The sequence below is a fragment of the Melozone crissalis genome, unplaced genomic scaffold (assembly GCF_028551555.1).
Source record: "Melozone crissalis strain CALT ecotype California unplaced genomic scaffold, PUWL_Pcris_2 ptg000247l_1, whole genome shotgun sequence".
In the NCBI taxonomy this organism is placed as follows: domain Eukaryota; kingdom Metazoa; phylum Chordata; class Aves; order Passeriformes; family Passerellidae; genus Melozone; species Melozone crissalis.
In genome coordinates, this window is record NW_026536006.1 from 1,130,178 (window position 1) to 1,149,522 (window position 19,345).

At 54.4% G+C, this 19,345-nt stretch overlaps 3 protein-coding genes across 3 annotated transcripts in view; 2 read left to right on the top strand and 1 right to left on the bottom strand.

Moving 5' to 3' along the window:
* ASH2L (ASH2 like, histone lysine methyltransferase complex subunit) overlaps nucleotides 1-15,122 on the bottom strand; it is a 168,496-nt gene extending 153,374 nt beyond the window's left edge. Inside the window, exons 1-16 of the mRNA XM_054294406.1 lie at nucleotides 15,050-15,122; nucleotides 14,656-14,725; nucleotides 14,264-14,409; nucleotides 13,163-13,251; nucleotides 12,780-12,874; nucleotides 12,601-12,696; nucleotides 12,349-12,444; nucleotides 12,162-12,237; nucleotides 10,295-10,388; nucleotides 8,577-8,794; nucleotides 8,277-8,444; nucleotides 8,002-8,195; nucleotides 7,584-7,676; nucleotides 7,364-7,462; nucleotides 7,009-7,068; nucleotides 6,430-6,637 (exon numbers count right to left, since the gene is read on the bottom strand). Of these exons, the coding sequence (XP_054150381.1) occupies nucleotides 6,530-6,637; nucleotides 7,009-7,068; nucleotides 7,364-7,462; nucleotides 7,584-7,676; nucleotides 8,002-8,195; nucleotides 8,277-8,444; nucleotides 8,577-8,794; nucleotides 10,295-10,388; nucleotides 12,162-12,237; nucleotides 12,349-12,444; nucleotides 12,601-12,696; nucleotides 12,780-12,874; nucleotides 13,163-13,251; nucleotides 14,264-14,409; nucleotides 14,656-14,712 (1,689 nt within the window). The 5' untranslated portion in view covers nucleotides 14,713-14,725; nucleotides 15,050-15,122 and the 3' untranslated portion in view covers nucleotides 6,430-6,529. The remainder of the gene's footprint in view (nucleotides 1-6,429; nucleotides 6,638-7,008; nucleotides 7,069-7,363; nucleotides 7,463-7,583; nucleotides 7,677-8,001; nucleotides 8,196-8,276; nucleotides 8,445-8,576; nucleotides 8,795-10,294; nucleotides 10,389-12,161; nucleotides 12,238-12,348; nucleotides 12,445-12,600; nucleotides 12,697-12,779; nucleotides 12,875-13,162; nucleotides 13,252-14,263; nucleotides 14,410-14,655; nucleotides 14,726-15,049) is intronic.
* Nucleotides 1,815-5,166, top strand: STAR (steroidogenic acute regulatory protein). The gene is made up of 7 exons (XM_054294414.1): nucleotides 1,815-1,878; nucleotides 2,566-2,679; nucleotides 2,902-3,029; nucleotides 3,116-3,274; nucleotides 4,071-4,255; nucleotides 4,844-4,937; nucleotides 5,059-5,166. Exons 1-7 carry the CDS (start codon nucleotides 1,815-1,817, stop codon nucleotides 5,164-5,166), a joined length of 852 nt encoding a protein of 283 aa, XP_054150389.1.
* A 1,095-nt stretch (nucleotides 15,123-16,217) lies between the features above and the next one.
* NODAL (nodal growth differentiation factor) lies at nucleotides 16,218-17,975 on the top strand. The gene is made up of 3 exons (XM_054294410.1): nucleotides 16,218-16,291; nucleotides 16,937-17,673; nucleotides 17,755-17,975. The coding sequence occupies exons 2-3, from the start codon at nucleotides 16,978-16,980 to the stop codon at nucleotides 17,905-17,907; spliced, it is 849 nt and encodes a 282-aa protein (XP_054150385.1). The 5' UTR covers nucleotides 16,218-16,291; nucleotides 16,937-16,977; the 3' UTR covers nucleotides 17,908-17,975.
* The last annotated feature ends 1,370 nt before the right edge of the window (nucleotides 17,976-19,345 follow it).

Genomic DNA, 19,345 nt, shown 5'->3' on the forward strand with positions numbered 1-19,345 from the left:
CAGGGGCTCCCTGGGTCTGGGATAAGAACCCTGGATCTCTTACAGCTCTGGGGCTCCCTGGGTCTGGGATAACAGCCCTGGATCTGGGAAAACAGCCCTGGATTGCTCCCTGGATCTGGGATAAGAACCCTGGATCCTTCCCAGCCAGGAGCTCCCTGGATCTGGGATAACAGCCCTGGATCTCTCACAGGGGCTCCCTGGATCTGGGATAAGAACCCTGGATCACTCACAGCTCCAGGGCTGTGTGCCCTCACTCCCAGGGCAGGGGGACTGCAAGCACAATATTGGGGTGTCTCTGGTGTCCCTGAGCATCCAAACCTCTGTGTTCTGCCTGTTCTTGGCCAGAGCTCTGGGCTGGGCACTCCCAGGGCTTCCAAACCCTCTCTCCCCACCTGTGCAGGGAGGTGGGAGCAGGTGGGTGAAGCCCAGAGCTGGGGAGAGCTGTGCCATGACCTGGGAATCACACCTGTGGGAGTGTGGCTGCAAAGAGGAGCTCCCAGCAAAGGTTTTGGACAGGGATGGTGCAGCTGCTGGCTTCCTCCTGCTCCCTGCAGCACCTCCCTGCCACCCCACAATGCTGACCTGAGCCTGAGGTGTTTCCTGGCACACAGTGCCGATGGCAGCCCTGGGGAGCAGCAGGAGGGTTCTGGAAGGCAGGTGGGACTCAAATCGCCTCGGGAAAGCTGGGGGACAGGCAGGGGGGACAAAGAGCTCCCCATGGCCGGGCTGCTGGCGCAGTGAGGGGGTGACCTCCCCCTGGGCCACGCTGTTGAAATGGGGGAGCAAGGTCAGGCTCCCTGCAGAGGGTGCAGGGGCTGACGTCAAAGGAAGCAGCTGTAATTCACAGGTTCCTGCGAGTGCTGCCCTCCAGGCCGTAATTCATGCCAGAAATGTCATCTCAGCCTTGAGCATTATCGCTGCTCCGCCGTGCTGGGGCAGATAACGGGGCCTGGGGAGTAGGGGGGCTGCTCCTCACTTCAGCCCCAGGCTCAGCAGCTCAATGGGTTTAATATTCAGCTGTTGTGGGTTCCTGTGCACAGAGGCTCAGCCTGGCTCGTTATTCCACAATTTTTGGAATATTTGTGGTGGTGTTCACAGGGGTCTTAGGATGAGGGAAGAGACGAGGATCTGACTCCATGTTTCAGAAGGCTTGATTTATTATTTTATTATATATATCCTATGAAAACTATACTAAAAGAATAGAAGAAAGGATCTCATCAGAAGGCTGGCTAAGAATAGAAAAAGAATGATAACAAAGGCTTGTGACTGACTGAGACAGTCTGGTTAGGGTTAGGACTCTGATTTGCCATTAATTACAAACAACCACATGAGACCAATCACAGATGCACCTGTTGCATTCCACAGCAGCAGATAACCATTGTTTACATTTTGTTCCTGAGGCCTCTCAGCTTCTCAGGAGAAAAGATCCTAAGGAAAGGATTTTTCAGAAAACATCACGGAGCTGCTCAAGGGGGCTCTGCCTGCCGTGCCCGGGGCCGGGGCAGCTCCGCGGGGCCCTCACGCTCCCGGCCCCGTGTGCTGTGCGTGGGGAGCGGGCCCGGCCTTGGCCCGGGGGCCCGGCCCGCCGTGAGGGCCCGCAGTGACGGCGCTTATCTCCCGCCTGACGGGGCAGAATCCTTCAGCACCGCGTACTTAAGGCCGGGCACGGCGGGGCCGGGCCAGAGCAGCGATCGGCGCACACGGACGGACACCGGCCATCCCTGAAGGCACCGCCGCAGCCACCACCCAGCCACAGCCACAGTCACTGTCACCGTCACCTCCACTGCCCAGCCGACGCTCCAACCCCTCAGGAGATGCTGCCAGCCACGTCCAAGCTCTGCGCCGCCATCTCCTACCGCCACCTGCGCAACATGACCGGTGAGTCCGGCTGCGGGCCGGGACAGCTCCTGTCCAGCTCTCTGGGACAGGACAGGGCCAGGACAGCCCCTGTCCCACTGCTTGGGGCAGGATTAGGCTTGGGTCCGGCTGCCCACGGCAGGATGGGACTGGGGCTGCTCCTGTCCGGCTGCCTGGGGTCAGGGATTCTCTCCCCACTGTCACAGGCAGAGTTAGATTTTCTGATAAAAGTCTGTTAGAGAAGCTCCTGTTGAGTCACAGGCTCCACAAAGGGCTCTCTTTCTCCCTAAACTCCTCAGAGTGGTGGCTGGGGCCTCGGCGATGCTCTCCCCACTCTGCAGCATGTTGGGTTCTGTGGTTTACTGTCCCTGAAACCCTGAGCCCTGTCACTGAGGGGCTGGCTCATGTCCCTGTGACCAGCTCTGGGTCACATTCCTTCTGGCTGTGAGGGTTTTGTACTTCTGTGCTCCATTTCCATGCTCTTTCCTGCACGATGCTCCTCAGTGTTTTTACTGCTGCAGGGAGCTGGAGCCAAGCTGAGGATTGCTTAGAAGAACCTACCCCAGGGCAGTGTGGTGACAACCAGCTGCTCCCTGTGCCTGTAGGGACACCGAGATGGTGACAAGCAGGGACTTTTCCATGTTGAGTGTTTAAATGGGGGAAAAGCCCATGGTAAGGGCCAGGTGGGTGACAACGCTCTCTCCCCAGGTCTGAGGAGACAAGCTGCCGTGGCCATCAGCCAGGAGCTGAGCAGGCTGGCCAGCCACAGCCCAGGACCCAGCACCTGGATCCACCAGGTGCGCAGAAGAAGCTCCTTGCTCAGTAAGTGACACACCTGAGGGGTCTGTTCCTTTCCTGCTGGGGGGAGACCCTCACAGGCTGGGGGAAACCTGCTTGAGGGTGGGCTGTGCTTCTGCTGAGCCAAAGGCAGAGTGGGAACTGGGTGTAATCCCCATCCCCTGGGCACAGAGAAGGGTATTTGGTGTAGATAAATCTCATCTGGCACATTACACTGCTCTTGCTCAGCCCTGCCTCTGTCTGCAGGCTCAAGGCTGGAGGAGAAACCCTTCAGCGAGATGGAAATGTCTTACATCAAGCAAGGAGAGGAGGCCCTGCAGAAATCCCTCAGAATCCTGGAGGACCAGGACGACTGGAAGACAGAGACGGTGGCGGTGGGTGCTGTGCCCCGTGGTGCTGCCTGGCAGCCCTCCCTCCCCCTGAGAGCAGCTCTGGTGCTAACGCTGCCCTCCCCTCACAGGGAAACGGGGACAAAGTGCTGAGCAAGGTCCTGCCAGACGTGGGGAAGGTGTTCCGGCTGGAGGTGGTGGTGGACCAGCCCCTGGACACGGTGTACGGAGAGCTGGTGGACAACATGGAGCAGATGGGAGACTGGAACCCCAACGTCAAAGAAGTCAGGGTAGGAGAAATGTGTCACACCTGTCACTGCCAGCCTGTGTTCTGTGCATTTCCTGCTGCAGATGCAGAGGAGGTTTTGCAGTATCTGTGTTGAGGCGAGTCTGGAGCAGTTTTTGTGTGATTAATTCTGCAGGAAATTAATGCAAGGAAACAGCGTGCATTTTCCTGCAAGGAGCTGCCAGTTCTGCTGGAAGTTGGGGTTGATCTGGGGAAGAAATAGGCACAAAGAATCAGAGAGGCAGTAAGGGAATAGCTTTTCACTCAGGAATTGAAAACATTTCTCACCTAGGGGCGAGCAAGTGTGACTGTGTTCACAGGGGTTCTTGGATGAGGGAAGAGATGAGGATCTGACTCCATGTTTTAGAAGGCTTGAGTTATTATTTTATGATATATATTACATTAAAACTATACTAAAAGAATAAAAGAAAAGGTTCCATCAGAAGGCTAGCTAAGAATAGAAAAAGAAAGAATGATAAGAAAGGTTTGTGGCTGGGCTCTCTCTCTCTGAGCCAGCTTGGCTGTGATTAGCCATTAATTACAAACTTCTAACATGGGCCAATCAAAGGTCTATGTTTTGCATTCCACAGCACCAGATAATCAATGTTTACATTTTGTTCCTGAGGCTTCTCAGGAGGAAAAATCTTAAGGAAAGGATTTTTCATAAAAGTTGTCTGCGACAAGCAAATATTTGGAATTATTGTCAAGTATTTGTCAGACTCTGTATCTGAACACCTGGTGACCAAAGGCAGCTTTCAGCTGTGCTTGCAGTCAATGAAAGCTTTCATTCTGATCTGCAGATCCTGGAGAAGATTGGCAAGGACACGGTGATCACCCACGAGAAGGCGGCCGCGAGCCCCGGGAACATCGTGGGGCCGCGGGACTTTGTGAGCGTGCGCTGCTCCAGGAGACGCGGCTCCACCTGTGTGCTGGCAGGGATGTCCACCACCTACGGGGCCATGCCCGAGCAGGAGGGCTTCATAAGGTACCCACACCTGCTCAGCCTGATAGTGGAACCCTGGAAAAAGTTAAAGATAGAATCTAAAATGTTAGGCTTTGTGCTTTCCCAGATCAACTGCACCTGCGTAAGCAGTATGATAAATTATATAATTGTTAGATGTGATGATTGTTTAGTAATTAAATGTAATTATTATATAACCATAAGAAGAATAGTGAGAAACTATGTTGGAAATTCAGAGAGGGGCTAAATTTATGTATACAATAGAACAATATAAGTTTAATAATTAATATGAAAGTTATGTAACGATAGAGTATAAAACAGGATCATTTCGGATGTATGGTCGGAGTCAGATTTGGGTTGAATATACCCCGATTCCCAGAGCTCTTAATAAAAAGCACCGCATATAATCCCTGTGATTCTGTGTTTTTGAACGCTAACAAGCCCTGTTATGTGTGAGCAGGAGGAGATTCCCACAGGGCACAAGGGTTTTACTCCAGGCTCAGCGTTGCTGGGTTTCTACGGGCAGCAGGAGCTGCTGCAGAAAGCCCAAAGTGCATTTTTGAGGCTGAAAAATCCAAGTTTGGGTCTGACCTGAGCCTCTGTTCCCATCAGGGCTGAGAATGGTCCCACCTGCATGGTCCTGCGCCCGCTGCCTGGCAGCCCCTCCCAGACCAGGCTCACCTGGCTGCTCAGCATTGATCTCAAGGTACCTGGGGCTGGGGGGAGCCTGGGAGAGCCAGAGTCTCTGGGGGAGCCAGGGGTTTTGGGGGAGCCAGGGGCTCTGGGGGAGGCCGGTTCTGCTCACAGGCTGTGTCTGCTCTCCCCAGGGGTGGCTGCCCAAGAGCATCATCAACCAGGTCCTGTCCCAGACACAGGTGGACTTCGCCAAACACCTGCGGCAGCGCCTGGCCCGGCCGGTGCCTGTGGCCTGCTGACCATCATGAGCCACTGACCACCAGGGCCTGCTGACCACCATGAGCCACTGACCACAGCCTGCTGACCACCATGAGCCACTGACCACGGCCTGCTGACCACCAGGGCCTGCTGACCACCATGAGCCACTGACCACGGCCTGCTGACCACCATGAGCCGCTGACCACAGCCTGCTGACCACCATGACCCACTGACCACGGCCTGCTGACCACCACGACGTGCTGACCATGTCCTATTGACCACCACAACCTGCTGACCACCGCAGCCTGCTGACCATGACCCACTGACCACAACCTGCTGACCATCACAACCCACTGACCACTGCCTACTGACCATGACCTGCTGACCACCCTGTGCAGGGCTTCCTTCAGGAACCAAGTATGGAACCGTGTCACTTCAATTAGCCAGGCCTTTAATAGCAGACTCCACTAATTAATGCATAGTTACACTCAATAAATAGAATGGTTTATTTATTGAAGTTCGTTGTGTAAGTGCAGGACTAAAAATTTAATTCCTGCAGTTGCTTAACTGAGCATGTGCTGGCCCAGTCAGCCAACTCCACCCTCCCTAATTACTTTCAATGAATAAATAAAGCTTTAATTAGTGCTGTCTACAATTAAAGGTCTGGGCTAACAGCTGGCTCGGAAGGTAAATCCTCAGTGAGGCAACACAGGCCTGACTGAACCTCAACTTTTACTCTCCCAAAGCTCAAACACAGCACTTACTTAACAATTTTGTTAAGCTCTAATTTATTTTTTTCTGTACCAACACATAAGAAATGTCAAATTATTTATTCAGAGCTCTGCAATGATAATTATTAGGCCCCATGTAACTCCTGTGCACAGGAGATCTTCAGCTCAAAAGTTCTCCAAGTGTAACTACTTTGAGTTTCAATGTCATTTGTAACAATTTACAAGACAAAAACAAGAATAAAAAGAAGAGTTAAAGCCTTTATTTTTAAACTGGTTTCCAGTCTGTGGGGGAAAAAAAATACAGTTTGGACAGAAGCCCAAATTTCAGTCTTGCATGCAGCCGTGTTGTTCCAACAGAGCCATCCTGGCTGGGAGCTGTTGGCCAAACACACCTGAGCACAGGGGTCACTGCAGCCACAGCTGGCAGGGCCTGAGCTGTCACAGCGTGGGAGAAGGTTCTTCAACACCCCCAGCAGCACAAAACACCCTCCTGGGGCAGTGGGGAGCTGTGAACACACACACACACACACACACGCACACACACACAAACACAGACACACACACACACACCACCTGCCAGCCAGGGCTGCATCCTCCTCGGCCTGTTGGCTCCTTGGCTGATCTCTGAGACACAGATGGAGCTTCCTCTGCAGCAAAGCCACAGAGCTGGGGTTTAGGGCTCCCAGGGAGGGCTCCTCCTGCCATCCACCTCTGTCTCCACGTGGTACAGGACATCTGCCAGCGTGTGCTCCACCACGGCCCCCCAGCCCATGTCACTCATCTGCAGGGGGAAGCACAGTGAGCTGCACTCCTGCACAAGGAGGGACCACACAGCCCTGGGCTGTTTCCCTCCTCAAACCAGTTCTGGCAGGGGGGAGATTCCAAGTGTTTCCTTGAACAACAATTCAGCCCCTTACTGACAATTGAGACCAGATAACAGCACCTATTATTTAATTAAAATTTAACGATTCATTTGGATATCTGTCCTTATGCATTTTTTAACACAATCCTTTTGGCCACGATCCTTTTGGCTCCTTTAGTCCAGGTATTGAGACTGAAGGACAGGTACAGGTGTGCTATGAATCACACCAAAACATCTTTGATTTAAATAATGAGGTTTTCAAATGAAGTAAGAAGTTCAGTTTTACTTACAGGATGGTAAGTGATGTCTCTTGGTGGATACTTGAAATATGGCCCAAAGTTTATGGAAACCTGTGGAAAACATATTTTCATGAAATCTAAAAATCCAGGGAAATCTATTTAGTCCTCTGTCCTCATTCCTTCCTACTCCTGAGCCTCCCCACACCCTGTACAAGCCCAAAGGAACAAACATTGCTGATGTTACTTCAGTAATTTGATAATCTTGTTACACATGAGTCACTAAAATGATTCCCACCTTTCCTTTTCACTTGGCACACTCTCAGAGTGCCCACACTTTGTGCATGAACACACTTTGTGTGTGAAACTCATGGATTTAGAAATTCTCTTTCAAAGACCCCTCACTTACCGTGCAGCCTTTGTACAGAGAGATAGCGGGAAAATAAACACCCTCAAAGATGTCCTTAAAGGCAACTCCTTGGTTGACACCATTCTTGAAGAATATGATCTGGAAAATGAAAGGTTTTCCCACTGATGGTGGCTGTCAGGACACAGCAACCCTGACCAGATTAATGCCTGCTCCCTTTCACTCAGGCCAGGCACGAGTTGAAGTGACAGCCACAACTCACCTGGCTTCCAGGGGCTTGCTTTAGGCTCTTCTCTGCTTTGTCCACAAAATCCTTCTCTTCAAAGTACAAGTAGCTTTTGAATTTGATCAAAGCCTGAAAAAGCAGCAAACAACATCAGGAACAAGCCCAAAATCTGTTACCTGCCACCTGCTCAGGGCCAGGCGTGCCTGGTGTCAGAGTACCTGTGAGGAGTGACTCCCACAGCTCAGAGATTTCAGAGCCAGGAGGGGAAGGTGAAAGGAGATGTGGGCAATCCCATCCTGGAGTGTTTTGCTTTCTTGAGATCAACACTTTGGGCCTCTCCCCCAGGAACCACAGAGGTACCAAGAGGCAGGATGGGCACAGAAAGGGCCACAGCAATTCGTTTTCCAGTTTTCCACCTGCCAATGCTTAATCCAACAGTGAACTTGCACCTCACCTTGTCTTTGTAGGTGTCAGGCAGGGATTTGGCTGTCTCAGTATCCTCTGGAAGGTTGATATAAAACCCCAGGACATCTCCCTGTCCGTAGCCAGAGGAATAGTGTTTCCCTATGGACTGGTGAAACTTGGTTCCCTTTTTGCTGCGCCAGGAGTAACTGAACTTGTCGTATCCCAGAGGGGCCTGGAGGTTCCCTGCAGAAACAAACCCTTCATGGTGAACACAGGGAGTGCAGCAGCAGCACCTGCTGAGAAATGTTTTGTAAGATTATTTACCCAAGGGCTGTGACCAGCCTAATCTGGCAGCTGTGTCTGGAGGCATCTCATCCATGGAGATCTCGAAGTACCAGGCTCCCTTCCGCACGCCGTGCGAGGCCCTCACCATGGAATAGCCCTTCTCCCCCACAACAGTCAGCCTGTCATCAGAGATCTTCAGCTGGGGAGCTGCAGGGAGCACACACTTGTCATTTTTAACGCGGTGATGTCAAAAGGCAAGTGAACACAGAGGTGGGTTTAAGCTCTGACTGAGATGCCTCCGGAAGGAAACACAAGTGCACACCCCAAGGAGCTCTGTACCTCGGTCATGCAGTGCCAGGAGGACTCTCTCATACAGGCAGGCTCTGTACAGGTCCCCAGGAATTGGTTTTCCTGCCCAACAGTCCAGCTCCAGCTTCTCGGGGTCGGGGGCGTGGGGGTCAGGCTCGGCCAGGATGTAGCGATAGCCGTCCTTGTTGAAGGGGTGCTCCAGAGGGTACCCGTGGGGGGGCAGGCGCTGGGCTGCGAACAGCGGGTCACTGCAACACACAGACACCACAATGGCATCCCCAGGACAGGACACCCCCTGTGTTGGCGTTCAAAAACACAGAATCACAGGGGATTATATGCGGTGCTTTTTATTAAGAGCTCTGGGAATCGGGGTATATTCAACCCAAATCTGACTCCGACCATACATCCGAAATGATCCTGTTTTATACTCTATCGTTACATAACTTTCATGTTAATTATTAAACTTATATTGTTCTATTATATACATAAATTTAGCCCCTCTCTGAATTTCCAACATAGTTTCTCACTATTCTTCTTATGGTTATATAATAATTACATTTAATTACTAAACAATCATCACATCTAACAATTATATAATTTATCATACTGCTTACGCAGGTGCAGTTGATCTGGGAAAGCACAAAGCCTAACATTTTAGATTCTATCTTTAACTTTTTCCAGGGTTCCACTATCACCTGCAGAGCTGTCACCGTGCTCAGGGGCTGCACACTCCGAGCAGTGTCATGTACTGCAAATCACTGACAGCCTGTGACCCATCAGTCACCAGTGTCATCAGTGCAAGAAGTGTTTCTCTTCAGTACTACTGAAATCAGTTCTATGATTGATGTCACCAGTGACATCATAGGAGTGACCCCCAGACACCCACCAAGGGCACAGACAGCTGGGAGGCAGCTTAGGGCATCACAAGTGCCACTGTCCCTGGGGGAATCCATAAAATCAGAGCGTTTTGGGAAAGCTGCAAAAGGCCTCAGAGACAGCAGAAGTGTGATTGGAGCTAAGCAGTAGCCATAAAATAAATCAGCAGAAAAATTATGTAAAAAGTAAAAAAGTAAGGACAAATAGAACAATGGTCTGTGTATTAATGCTTGTCTAGAATAACTCTCTAAGCTGCAGAAAAGTTTATCTAGAGAGATATTAGGCAGTTTTAAGCCTAATAATGGAGCTCTGTGCATTGTGTTTAAGGCTCACAAGCAGGGATTGTATTTGAAATAAGCAAGCATTGTTTAACCAAAGCTACCTGTGCTGATAGTGGTTGGATGGAACTACTGTCAATATAGAATATACACTATATAGATATAAATACTGTCAATGTGCTTTTGCTTTGTGTGATTGGTCAAAAAACTTTTAAAGCGAGTTGTAACATTGAGTTCTTGGTCTGCTGCTGAGGATATGAACTAATGGCATCTTCCCATTGTCATAACCATGGAATGAGGCTGATGCTGGAAAATCAAACAGCTCAAGGCACGTTCCCAGCAGTCCTGTCCTATTTGTGATTTGAACACAGCCCCCAGCCAACGTGACCATCCCTGTGCCATCCTCATGCCCATCCCTGCACCATCCCCATGCCCATCTCTGTGCCATCCCCGTGCCATCCCCATGCCCATCCCTGCACCATCCCCATGCCCATCTCTGTGCCACCCCTGTGCCCATCCCTGCACCATCCCCATGCCCATTTCTGTGCCATCCCTGTGCCCATCCCTGCCCCTCCATGGCCCCCCAGCTCTCACCTCCGTGTTTTCTTGGCTGTGCCCGTGGTGCCCCCGTCCTGCTGCTTGCGTTTGGCCCCTCTGCCCTTGCCGCTGCCCCCTGCAGCCATTCCCCCTGCACACACAAACCAGCCCTGCTCAGCAGCTGCTGCTGGCCAGTGCCAACCCCACGGCATCCCCGGGCACAGAGGGGCAGAGCAGCCACACCAAAGCAGCTCCTGGGCTCAGGTGCCTTTGGCCACAGGTGCTGTGAACCAAACTTCACTGCCAACGAGCACAGCAAAGCCCACAACTTTCATGTGGCTTCTGCTCAGCTTTTGAGGGGTCTGAATTTGGAGCGGGAGCTAAAGGAGATTGAGCAGCAAAACAAGCTCAGCCTGAGCTTTTCAGGTGAGAATTAAGAATCTTTTCTGCAGCAGCACTGGGATCCACTTCAGGGGCATTAATATTATTATTATTGGAGATTCCAGTCACAGCCCAAATCACAGCCACCAACCCAGTGACCCTGTGCTGGAGGAACACTGACACCAACCAACAAAAAGCACTCAGTGTTCAATTTCCATCTACAAAATAAAATACACCTGAGTTGAGGAAAAATGAAAAGCAAGAGGTGTTTCTCTTCAGTACTACTGAAATCAGTTCTGTGATTGAGCAGCAAATCAGTTTGAACTCAGCACTCAGTAATAAAACTGAGTGTGGGAAAAGCTACACGTCAAACTTAAATTAATATCAGCAGGTTTAAACAAATTAAATCATACATGCATTTTGTCATCCTGCCATTTCCAAAGATATCACTGCTGATTTATAAGGAAAACTATGGAAATTTCATGTACTGTAGATAAACACCTTCACAAACCACATCTGTGTGCTAACTAAAAATCCATGAGCTCTTCCATTACCAGCACTCCCTTACAGTGTAAGGGATCCAAACCATCCAGGGAATGCCATATTCTGCACAAACATGACCTGATCCAGCTGCACTCCCTGATTTCAGTGCAGACAAACATTCAGGCTCTCCAGTTTGTCAGCCTTGCCCAAAAAACCAATTATTGCCCAACAAACCATTGCACTGTAAATTTCAGACCAATTGTTTAAGCATTAAAACTACAACATCAGGTCAATTGATACAGAAAAAATAAACATAAGTGTAAAATAAATAAACAAAATCTTTAAATCAGTCAAGTAGGGCAGAATATGGCAATTAAAAGCTTCTAACTACTGAGATTAAAGACTGGAATCGCTGGTTTGTATTGAAGTCCAACTGCAATCACATCAGGGCACGCTTTCATTTTTGATTGACTTTGGCTTCTAAGAGAATCGAGCAAGAAAAGCTTTGCAAACAGCAATACTTAAGTTTTAGAAGCTGAAAGGTAAATATTTACCTCCCAGAGAGGCTCCACCTGCAAGAACAGAAGTGGCAGCACATGTTTGTCAGTCTCCCAGAAATGGAACAAAAAACAACCAGTGCATGACATGGAAACAACACACCTGAGATATCTCTAACCTGCTTTAAAAAGACCCAAATCCCTCTCTGCACTACTGGGATGTGTTTAATAAAGATTATTAATACATAAAGTCATTAACAGTTCATTTACTGCAGCAAGGCTTCCCTGAGTGCCCTCAGCAAGATGGGAAACAGGAAATCTGAATAAGTCAAGGAGGAAATTTAAAACCATTCTAGGAACAAAGTGACAAGCTCAGCCTTCAGCGAGCACCTTGATTTATCTGGTGAGAGCAAAGAAAGGGCTGAACCTCCCCAAGACACAAAGTTAATCTTTCTATAAAAAGGCACAGTTCTGAGCACAAGCTCAGTTCACAGGACAGTTTAACTGCACTGAAAATGCAGCTTAGTCCCAAATACCCAAACCCCCCCAAGTAAAGAACTTGCCATTTAAGCTTCCACTTGTGGACACGGCATTGTTCTGTTTCTGGTTGTCATAGGCTGGACCAATATTGGCAAGATCCTGCAGGAGATCAAGGGGAACACTCAGAGCCTGCTGGGGCTCCCACCCACCCAGGATCTGCAGAAAGGAATCAGTGGGACCCCCACCTTCCTCCTGCCTCCCCTCCCATACCTGATCCAGAAGCCCAAATTTGGGATAATCTTCCTCTGGGTCTTTGCTGCCTGGGTCTGGATGCTCTTTGACCAGGAACACATCTCTTTCTTTACACTAAAACAGAGGAGTTTTAATTAAATTAAACAGGGTAAGATCACAACAAATTCATTAACAATTTTTAAACCCCAGTAGTTCCTATTAATGATACATCAGCTGCTCCAAGCCCAGATGTCAGAAACACAAACCCACAGATCTCCCCTCAATCCTTACCATGGTTTTGACAATATTATTGGGCCAAGTCATTTTGCCAGGCCTCTGCCGTGTTGTCATACACTCCCAGTATTTATCAATAAAGGGGATAATGTCCTGTAGGAACAGAAAACATTTGTGGGAGCTCCTCCTCTTGCTGGCTGACACCACCAGTGCTGTGAGGTCCCAAAGAACCAGACCTTATCCTTGGAGAACATTGTTTTGGGGTGCTCATCCTGGGTCCTCGACTGCCACGTCAGGTTGGCCAGAGCACTAAGGCACATTTCCTTCAGATCTGACAAACAAAACACCCCAATTACACTTGGGGGGGAAAAATCAGACACCCAGACATAGTGATCACCCTGAGAAACTACAAAACCTCCCAAATTCTGTCCTGAACCAGTTACACACCTTCATAAATCACTAGCAAAACGTTTTTAGGAGCCACACATGGTTGTAAATATGGGATTTTGGGTCATTTTCCACAAGTCTCAGCAGAGCCCACCCACTGATTTCAGACAAAACCAAGCCTCCAGGATGATCCTGCACAAAACATCTGCCAAGGAGCTGTTCCCAAACTCACTGGCTTGTTTCCTCAGGAAATAGGTGTTCCCACTGTGGTGGCACACGTTGCAGTGGAAGCTGTAGTTGGTCATGAAGGGCAGACACGACCTGGGGGAAAATCAGCTTTGTTAGGGCTGGGTACAGTGCAATTATTGCATCAGGCTCAAGAATCCCACAATCTGTGAGGCTGGAAAGGCCCTCTGAGTCCAGTCTGTGCCTGATCCTCACCTTGTCCCCAGCCCAGAGCACTCAGTGCCACCTCCAGCCCTTCCTTGGACACCTCCCCTGCTCCTGTCCCTGTTCCCTGGGACCCCCCCTGAGCCTCCTTTTCTCCAAGCTGAGCCCCTTCCCAACTCCCTCAGCCCCTCCTGGTGCTCCAAACCCCTCCCAGCTCCATTCCCTTCCCTGGACAGGCTCCAGCTCCTCAATGTTCTTCTTGGAGTGAAAGAAAATTAATTGTTCTTTACTACACTGGGTTAAGAAAGTAATTATTCCAGGTTAAAGCCAAGCCACAAAGTCCCTCCTCAGCCTCCTTTTCTCCAGGCTCAGCCTCTTTCCAGCTCCCTCAGCCCCTCCTGGTGCTCCAGCCCCTTCCCAGCTCCATTCCCTTCCCTTTTCTCCATGCTCTAGCCCCTCAATGTTCTTCTTGGAGCGAAAGAAATTAATTATTCTTTACTACAATGGGTTAAGAAGCTAATTATTCCACGTTAAAAAGCAAATATTCCAGGTTAAAACCCAACCCACAAGGTCCCCCCTGAGCCTCCTTTTCTCCAGGCTCAGCCTTTTTCCAGCTCCCTCAGCCCCTCCTGGTGCTCCAGCCCCTTCCCAGCTCCATTCCCTTCCCTTTTCTCCATGCTCTAGCCCCTCAATGTTCTTCTTGGAATGAAAGAAAATTAATTATTCTTTACTACACCGGGTTAAGAAAGTAATTATTCCAAGTATTCCTTCCCTCCCTAAAAGCACAGACTGCTAACAGTGGTATTTCATGGGGGTGCCTTTATCACAAAGCTTTATTTACACAACACACCAACTATTCAAGGACACGGGCAGGTCCTTGGGAGCTCAGACTCCAAACACTCCATTTTAAAGCCCCGTGCTGGCCTTCCCAGCCATCACCTACGTGGTGTCGATGCCGAAGGTGTCAGCTGTGAACCACTTGGTGCAGATGCCACACTGCAGCTCGATCTCGCCCAGCTGCCGCGCGTTCTCCTCGTCCCCGGAGCCGCCCTGGGCATCCATGGCTTCAGCGCCATCCCCGGCTGCGTCCTGCAAGCGGAGCAGAGCCAGGAATCCAACAGTGCCCGGGGCAGGCAGGAATCTGAGAGGGAATAAATCCTTCCCCCTAACCCACGGCCCTGCAGCCTGGAGCTGGTTTTGGCTCCACATGGCTGGAGATTTAACTTCCAAAATAACCCTTTAAGGAAGCAAAGACAACAAATCCCAAGCTGGCGCTAAGGGATGCTCCACCCCTGGCTGCACCAACCCCTCCGTGCCCACGGCACCGGCACCTACCAGCGGCTCCTTCCCGTTGGCCGACTCGGTCTCCAGGGCCGCGCTGGCATCGACCATGGCGGCGTCCCCCCTGCCAGGGCACAGAGATCAGAGCGGGGCCCGCACCGGCGCTCCGGGGCACGGCCGGGACCCGGGGCCGGGCGGGACTGGGGCTGAGGGAACCCCGGGACCCGGGGCATAGCGGGATTGGGGCTGAGGGAGCCCCGGAGGGCCGGGACCCGGGGCCTGGGGCTGAGGGAGCCCCGGAGGGCCGGGACCCGGGACCTGGCGGGGCTGGGGCTGAGGGAGCCCCGGAGTGCCGAGCCCCCCATCCGCGTTCCCATGGTAACGGGGCCAGGTTCCGCCGAGCCCGGGCAGCGCAGGGCTCCCACGGGACAGCCAGGGAGGGACATACCCGGTCTCGGCGTCGGTGGCGGGCGGCTCTGGCGGCGCCGGGGGCTCCGGGGCCGGGGGCGGCTCCGGGGGGGGCTCGGTTCCCTCAGCCGCCGCTGCCGCCGCCATGTTCGCGCCGCTGCCGCGAGAAGCGCGGGGATCTCGCGAGATTTGGGGCGGAGGGAGCGCGCCCCCTGCTGGCGGCCGCCGGGAGCGCGCCGCGGGGATGTGTGACGTCACTCTGAGCGGCCGTGACGTCACCGGAGCGGGGCTGACAGCGGGGGCTGAACCGGGAGAGGGTCCCGGTGCCCCGTGGGAGGAATGAGCGTATTTCCCCCCGGGATGGACGAGTGTGGCCTCTCTGGATGCCCCGCCACGGAGAGTGGGGGCCAGGGGTGCCCCCGGTGCTGCTCCGCTCGCCGAGGAGCGCGGCGGGACTAACCGGGCTGGGATGTGCCCGGGCCGCTCGTCCCTGGGCTCTGGGGACAGCGGTGACATCGCACAGAGCAGGGGTAGCCGACCCCAACCACCGGCCACAGGGACAGAGGGACAGAGAGGGGTGGTGGGGACGGAGGGACAGACGGACGGGGAGAAGGAGAACTGGGGGAATGCAGGGATGAGACAAGGATGAAGGGATGGATGGATGGATGGATGGATGGATGGATGGATGGATAAGGCTGGAGGCAGCGGGGGAAGGATGGGGAGAAGGACAGACGGAGAAAGAGCAGGACGGGGGACGAGGGCAAGGGAACGGGGAGGGATGGCCGGGAGGTAGATGGGGGCGGAGGGGAGGGAGCACAGAGATAGGGACGGAGGGATGGGAAGAGGGACGGGGAGAAGAGGGGAGGGGGCTGTGGGGAGGGGGCTGCCGGGGCGGCGCTCGGGGCCGCTGTACAAATAGGGCGGCTGCGGGTGGCCCGGGCAGACATGCGGGTCCCGTTCCGCTCCGTGCCCGCGCTGGCGCTCTGCGCCTTCGCCCTGCTCCGCCTGGGCAGCGCTTCCACCCGGGCACTCACCTGGGCACCGAGCGGAGCGTCCCCCCGGGCACCGCTCACCTGGACACCGAGCGGAGCGTCCCCCCGGGCACCGCTCACCTGGACACCGAGCGGAGCGAACCCCCGGGCACTCACCTGGGCACCGACCCCGACCCCGGCCCCGGCCCGTGCCCCTCCGCGCTGCCCCCCGCTGATGCTGCAGCTGCTCCGCGCCCCTCCCGCCCCGCTCCGCGCCGCCGCCGCCGCCGCTCTCAGCCTCTCCCCGCACGGTGAGTGGGGCCGCGGGCATCCCTGTCCCGGGATCGGTACCGTCCTTGACCCTCCCTGTCCCGGGACCGGCACCGTCCCCGAGCATCCCTGTCCCGGGACCCGCACTATTCCCTGGACCAGCACCGTTCCCGGGTGACCCTGTCCCAAGTAGCACCGTCCCTCTTGGCGGGATGGCCGCTGTCCCCGAGCCTCCCTGTCCCCGGGATCAGCACCGTCCCTGAGCATCCCTGTCCTGGGACCTGCACTATTCCCAGAATCGGCGCCGTTCCCGGTGCTGATGTCCCCGGGATCAGACCCTGTCCCCGGGATCAGCACCGTCCCTCTTCCCGGGATTGCCGCCGTCCCCGAGCATCCCTGTCCCGGGACCGGCACCGTTCCCGGGCGAGCCCGTCCCCGGGATCAGCACCATCCCTCCTCCCAGAATTGCCGCTGTCCCTGTCCCGGGACCAGCGCTGTCCCCGTGCATCCCTGTCCCCGGTTCCCCCTGTCCCGGGCATCCCAGCCCTGCCCGAGGCTCTGGTGCCTCTCAGGTGGATCCAGCTGATTTCTCCCCACCCTCAGGGTCTCATAGCGGGGCTGTTCCCCGTCCCCCCCAGCTCTGGCACCCCTGGCACCTCTCCCCTCACCATTCCCTTGCCTTTCAGGCTCCCTGCACAACGGCTCCCGCTGGTCGCTCTCCTTCGACATGTCCTCGCTGTCCAGCAGCCAGGAGGTCAGTCTGGCCCAGCTCCGTGTCCGTCTGTCCGGCCTCTCCCGCGCCCACAACGCCTCCCTGGACATCTACCACAGCCAGCGCCGCCGGTGCCGCCCGGGCGGGGCTTGCCCCCACCAGCTCTTCCTGGGCACCGTGGTTGGCACCCCCTCTGCCAGCCAGGCCTCCTGGAAAGTCTTTGAGGTCACCGACCTGCTGCGGCGCTGGCTGCACCAAGCCGTGCCCGCCGGGCAGCAGAGCCGGTGGGATGTGAACGGCTCCGCCGCTCCCGCCGCACCGGGAGACACCGACAGCACCGGGGACGCGGCAGACAGCGTGCTGCTGCTCGTCTTCTCCAAGGACAAGTCTCCGGGCGAGCACAGCCTCATCAGGACGGCCGAGACATCCAAGTACATCATGCGGGAGAGCGGCTGGAGGGGCGCGGGGCCGCGGCGGCAGCGCAGGACCAGGACGGACAGACAGCGCATCAGAGGCGGCGCCCCGCGGGAGCAGGGCCGGCAGCAGGGCCGGCCGCTGTGCCGCAGGGTGGACATGATGGTGGATTTCGAGCAGACGGGCTGGGGCAGCTGGATCGTGTACCCCAAGAAGTACAACGCCTATCGCTGCGAGGGGCTGTGCCCCTCGCCCGTGGATGAGACGTTCAAACCCACCAACCACGCCTACATCCAGGTAAGAGGGTGCTGCCCCCGCATCCCCCTCACCCCCACACCCCATCAGGGGGATGTTCTGCCCTTCCCGTGTCTCCCACAGAGTCTGCTGCAGCTCTACAAGCCCAACCTGGTGCCGTGCCCCGCCTGCTCCCCGGTGAAGATGAGCCCCCTCTCCATGCTCTACTACGAGAGGGGCGAGGTCGTGGTCCGCCACCACGAGGACATGATCGTCGAGGAGTGTGGCTGCAACTGAGGCACGGCCAGGAAGGTGCACAGGAGTGCCCCAAGGACCCAGGAGCACTGCACGGAGCAGCAGGGTGTCCCTGAAGCTGGCACAGGAGCTGGGGGGGAGAAGGTGCCCGGCAGTTCTGCAAGCCCACAGTGCCTGGCTGGACCCAGGCTCTACATGGAAAGGCCACCAGGCACCTCCCTGAGGCTGCACCCAGTGTTTGCCAAGGGGCTGGAGGGTGCCCTGTGTGGGACAGAGGCAGGGCTGGCACAGCTCCCTGCCATGGCACAGCTGCTTTTCCCAGCCATGGGAATCACCAGGAGCCAGAGGTTCTCAGGAGCCTGCAGCTCCAGGGTCTGGCCATGCTGAGCATACACACCGCTGGGGTGTTCAATTTCCCCTGGGGTTTAAGCGTTTCTTCCAATAATTTTATTATATTTCTGTTAAAACTGTCACATTTCTACGACAACTCAGACAGGTGAGTGTATTTGCCAGCATCCAGAGCCCCAGCTGGCAGATCCAGCTGGGCAGATGTTACAAACAAATAACCACAGCTCTGCTCGAGCCTTTTCCCCCTCATTGGAAGGGCTGGTAGTGAAAAGGTCGCATCTGTACAATTCACCAATAAATTATATCTATTAAAAATGCCCATTGGGTTCTGCTGGTTTTTGCTGTTGATGGCGTGCCAGGGTGTGAGTGTCCCCTTCTTTGTGTCCCATCTTTTATACCCACAGCTCCTCCCTGCTCTGAGAGCAGGTGAGCTCTGGAACCACCAGAGTGAGGGGTTCAAGAGAGGCTGCAAAGCTCCAAATCTCACCTGAGATAAGCACGAAGCTGTTGGGGTGCTCAAGGAGGCACCTGCAGGGTGGAAGGGGAGGCTGAAGGGATTTTCCTGCTTTATTTACCCCTCGGAGATAAGGGAAGGGTCGTGCCCTGTAGGAGCAGGGAATTCGGAGCCGTGTGGTGCAGGCACCATCCAGAGGGGTCCTGGGGATGATGCTGGGGCTGGGGGCGATGTCGGGGTCCCGGGGTGAGCGTGTCCTCCTGCACGGCAGCCCCGGGGAGGGGGAACAGTCCGGGTTTGGCCAAACGGATCAGTCCGGGTTTGGCAGAATGGATCAGTCCGGGTTTGGCAAGGTTTGGCAACTCAGGATACGGGGGATCAGTCCGGGTTTGACCGGGTTTGACAGCCCGGGGGAGAGGGGATCAATCCGGGTTTGACCAAATTGATCTGTCCAGGTTTGGCGGCCCCGGAGAGGGGGAATCCGCCCGGATTTGACCGAATTCATCAGTCCAGGTTTGGCCGAATGGGTCAGTCCGGGTTTGGCTGGGTTTGGCCGGGTTTGGCAGCCCCAGGGAGGGGAGATCAACCCGGGTTTGGCCAAACTGATCAGTCCAAGTTTGGCTGGGTCTGGCAGCCCCGGGATGGGGAATCAGCCCGGGTTTGGCAGCCCTGGGTATA

Coding starts and splice junctions, on each gene's coding strand:
- STAR (XM_054294414.1), top strand. CDS start 1,815: ATGCTGCCAGCCACGTCCAAGCTCTGCGCCGCCATCTCCTACCGCCAC. Junction 3,275..4,070: donor CCAACGTCAAAGAAGTCAGG/GTAGGAGAAATG, acceptor TCTGATCTGCAG/ATCCTGGAGAAGATTGGCAA. Junction 4,938..5,058: donor TGCTCAGCATTGATCTCAAG/GTACCTGGGGCT, acceptor TGCTCTCCCCAG/GGGTGGCTGCCCAAGAGCAT.
- NODAL (XM_054294410.1), top strand. CDS start 16,978: ATGTCCTCGCTGTCCAGCAGCCAGGAGGTCAGTCTGGCCCAGCTCCGT. Junction 17,674..17,754: donor CCAACCACGCCTACATCCAG/GTAAGAGGGTGC, acceptor TGTCTCCCACAG/AGTCTGCTGCAGCTCTACAA.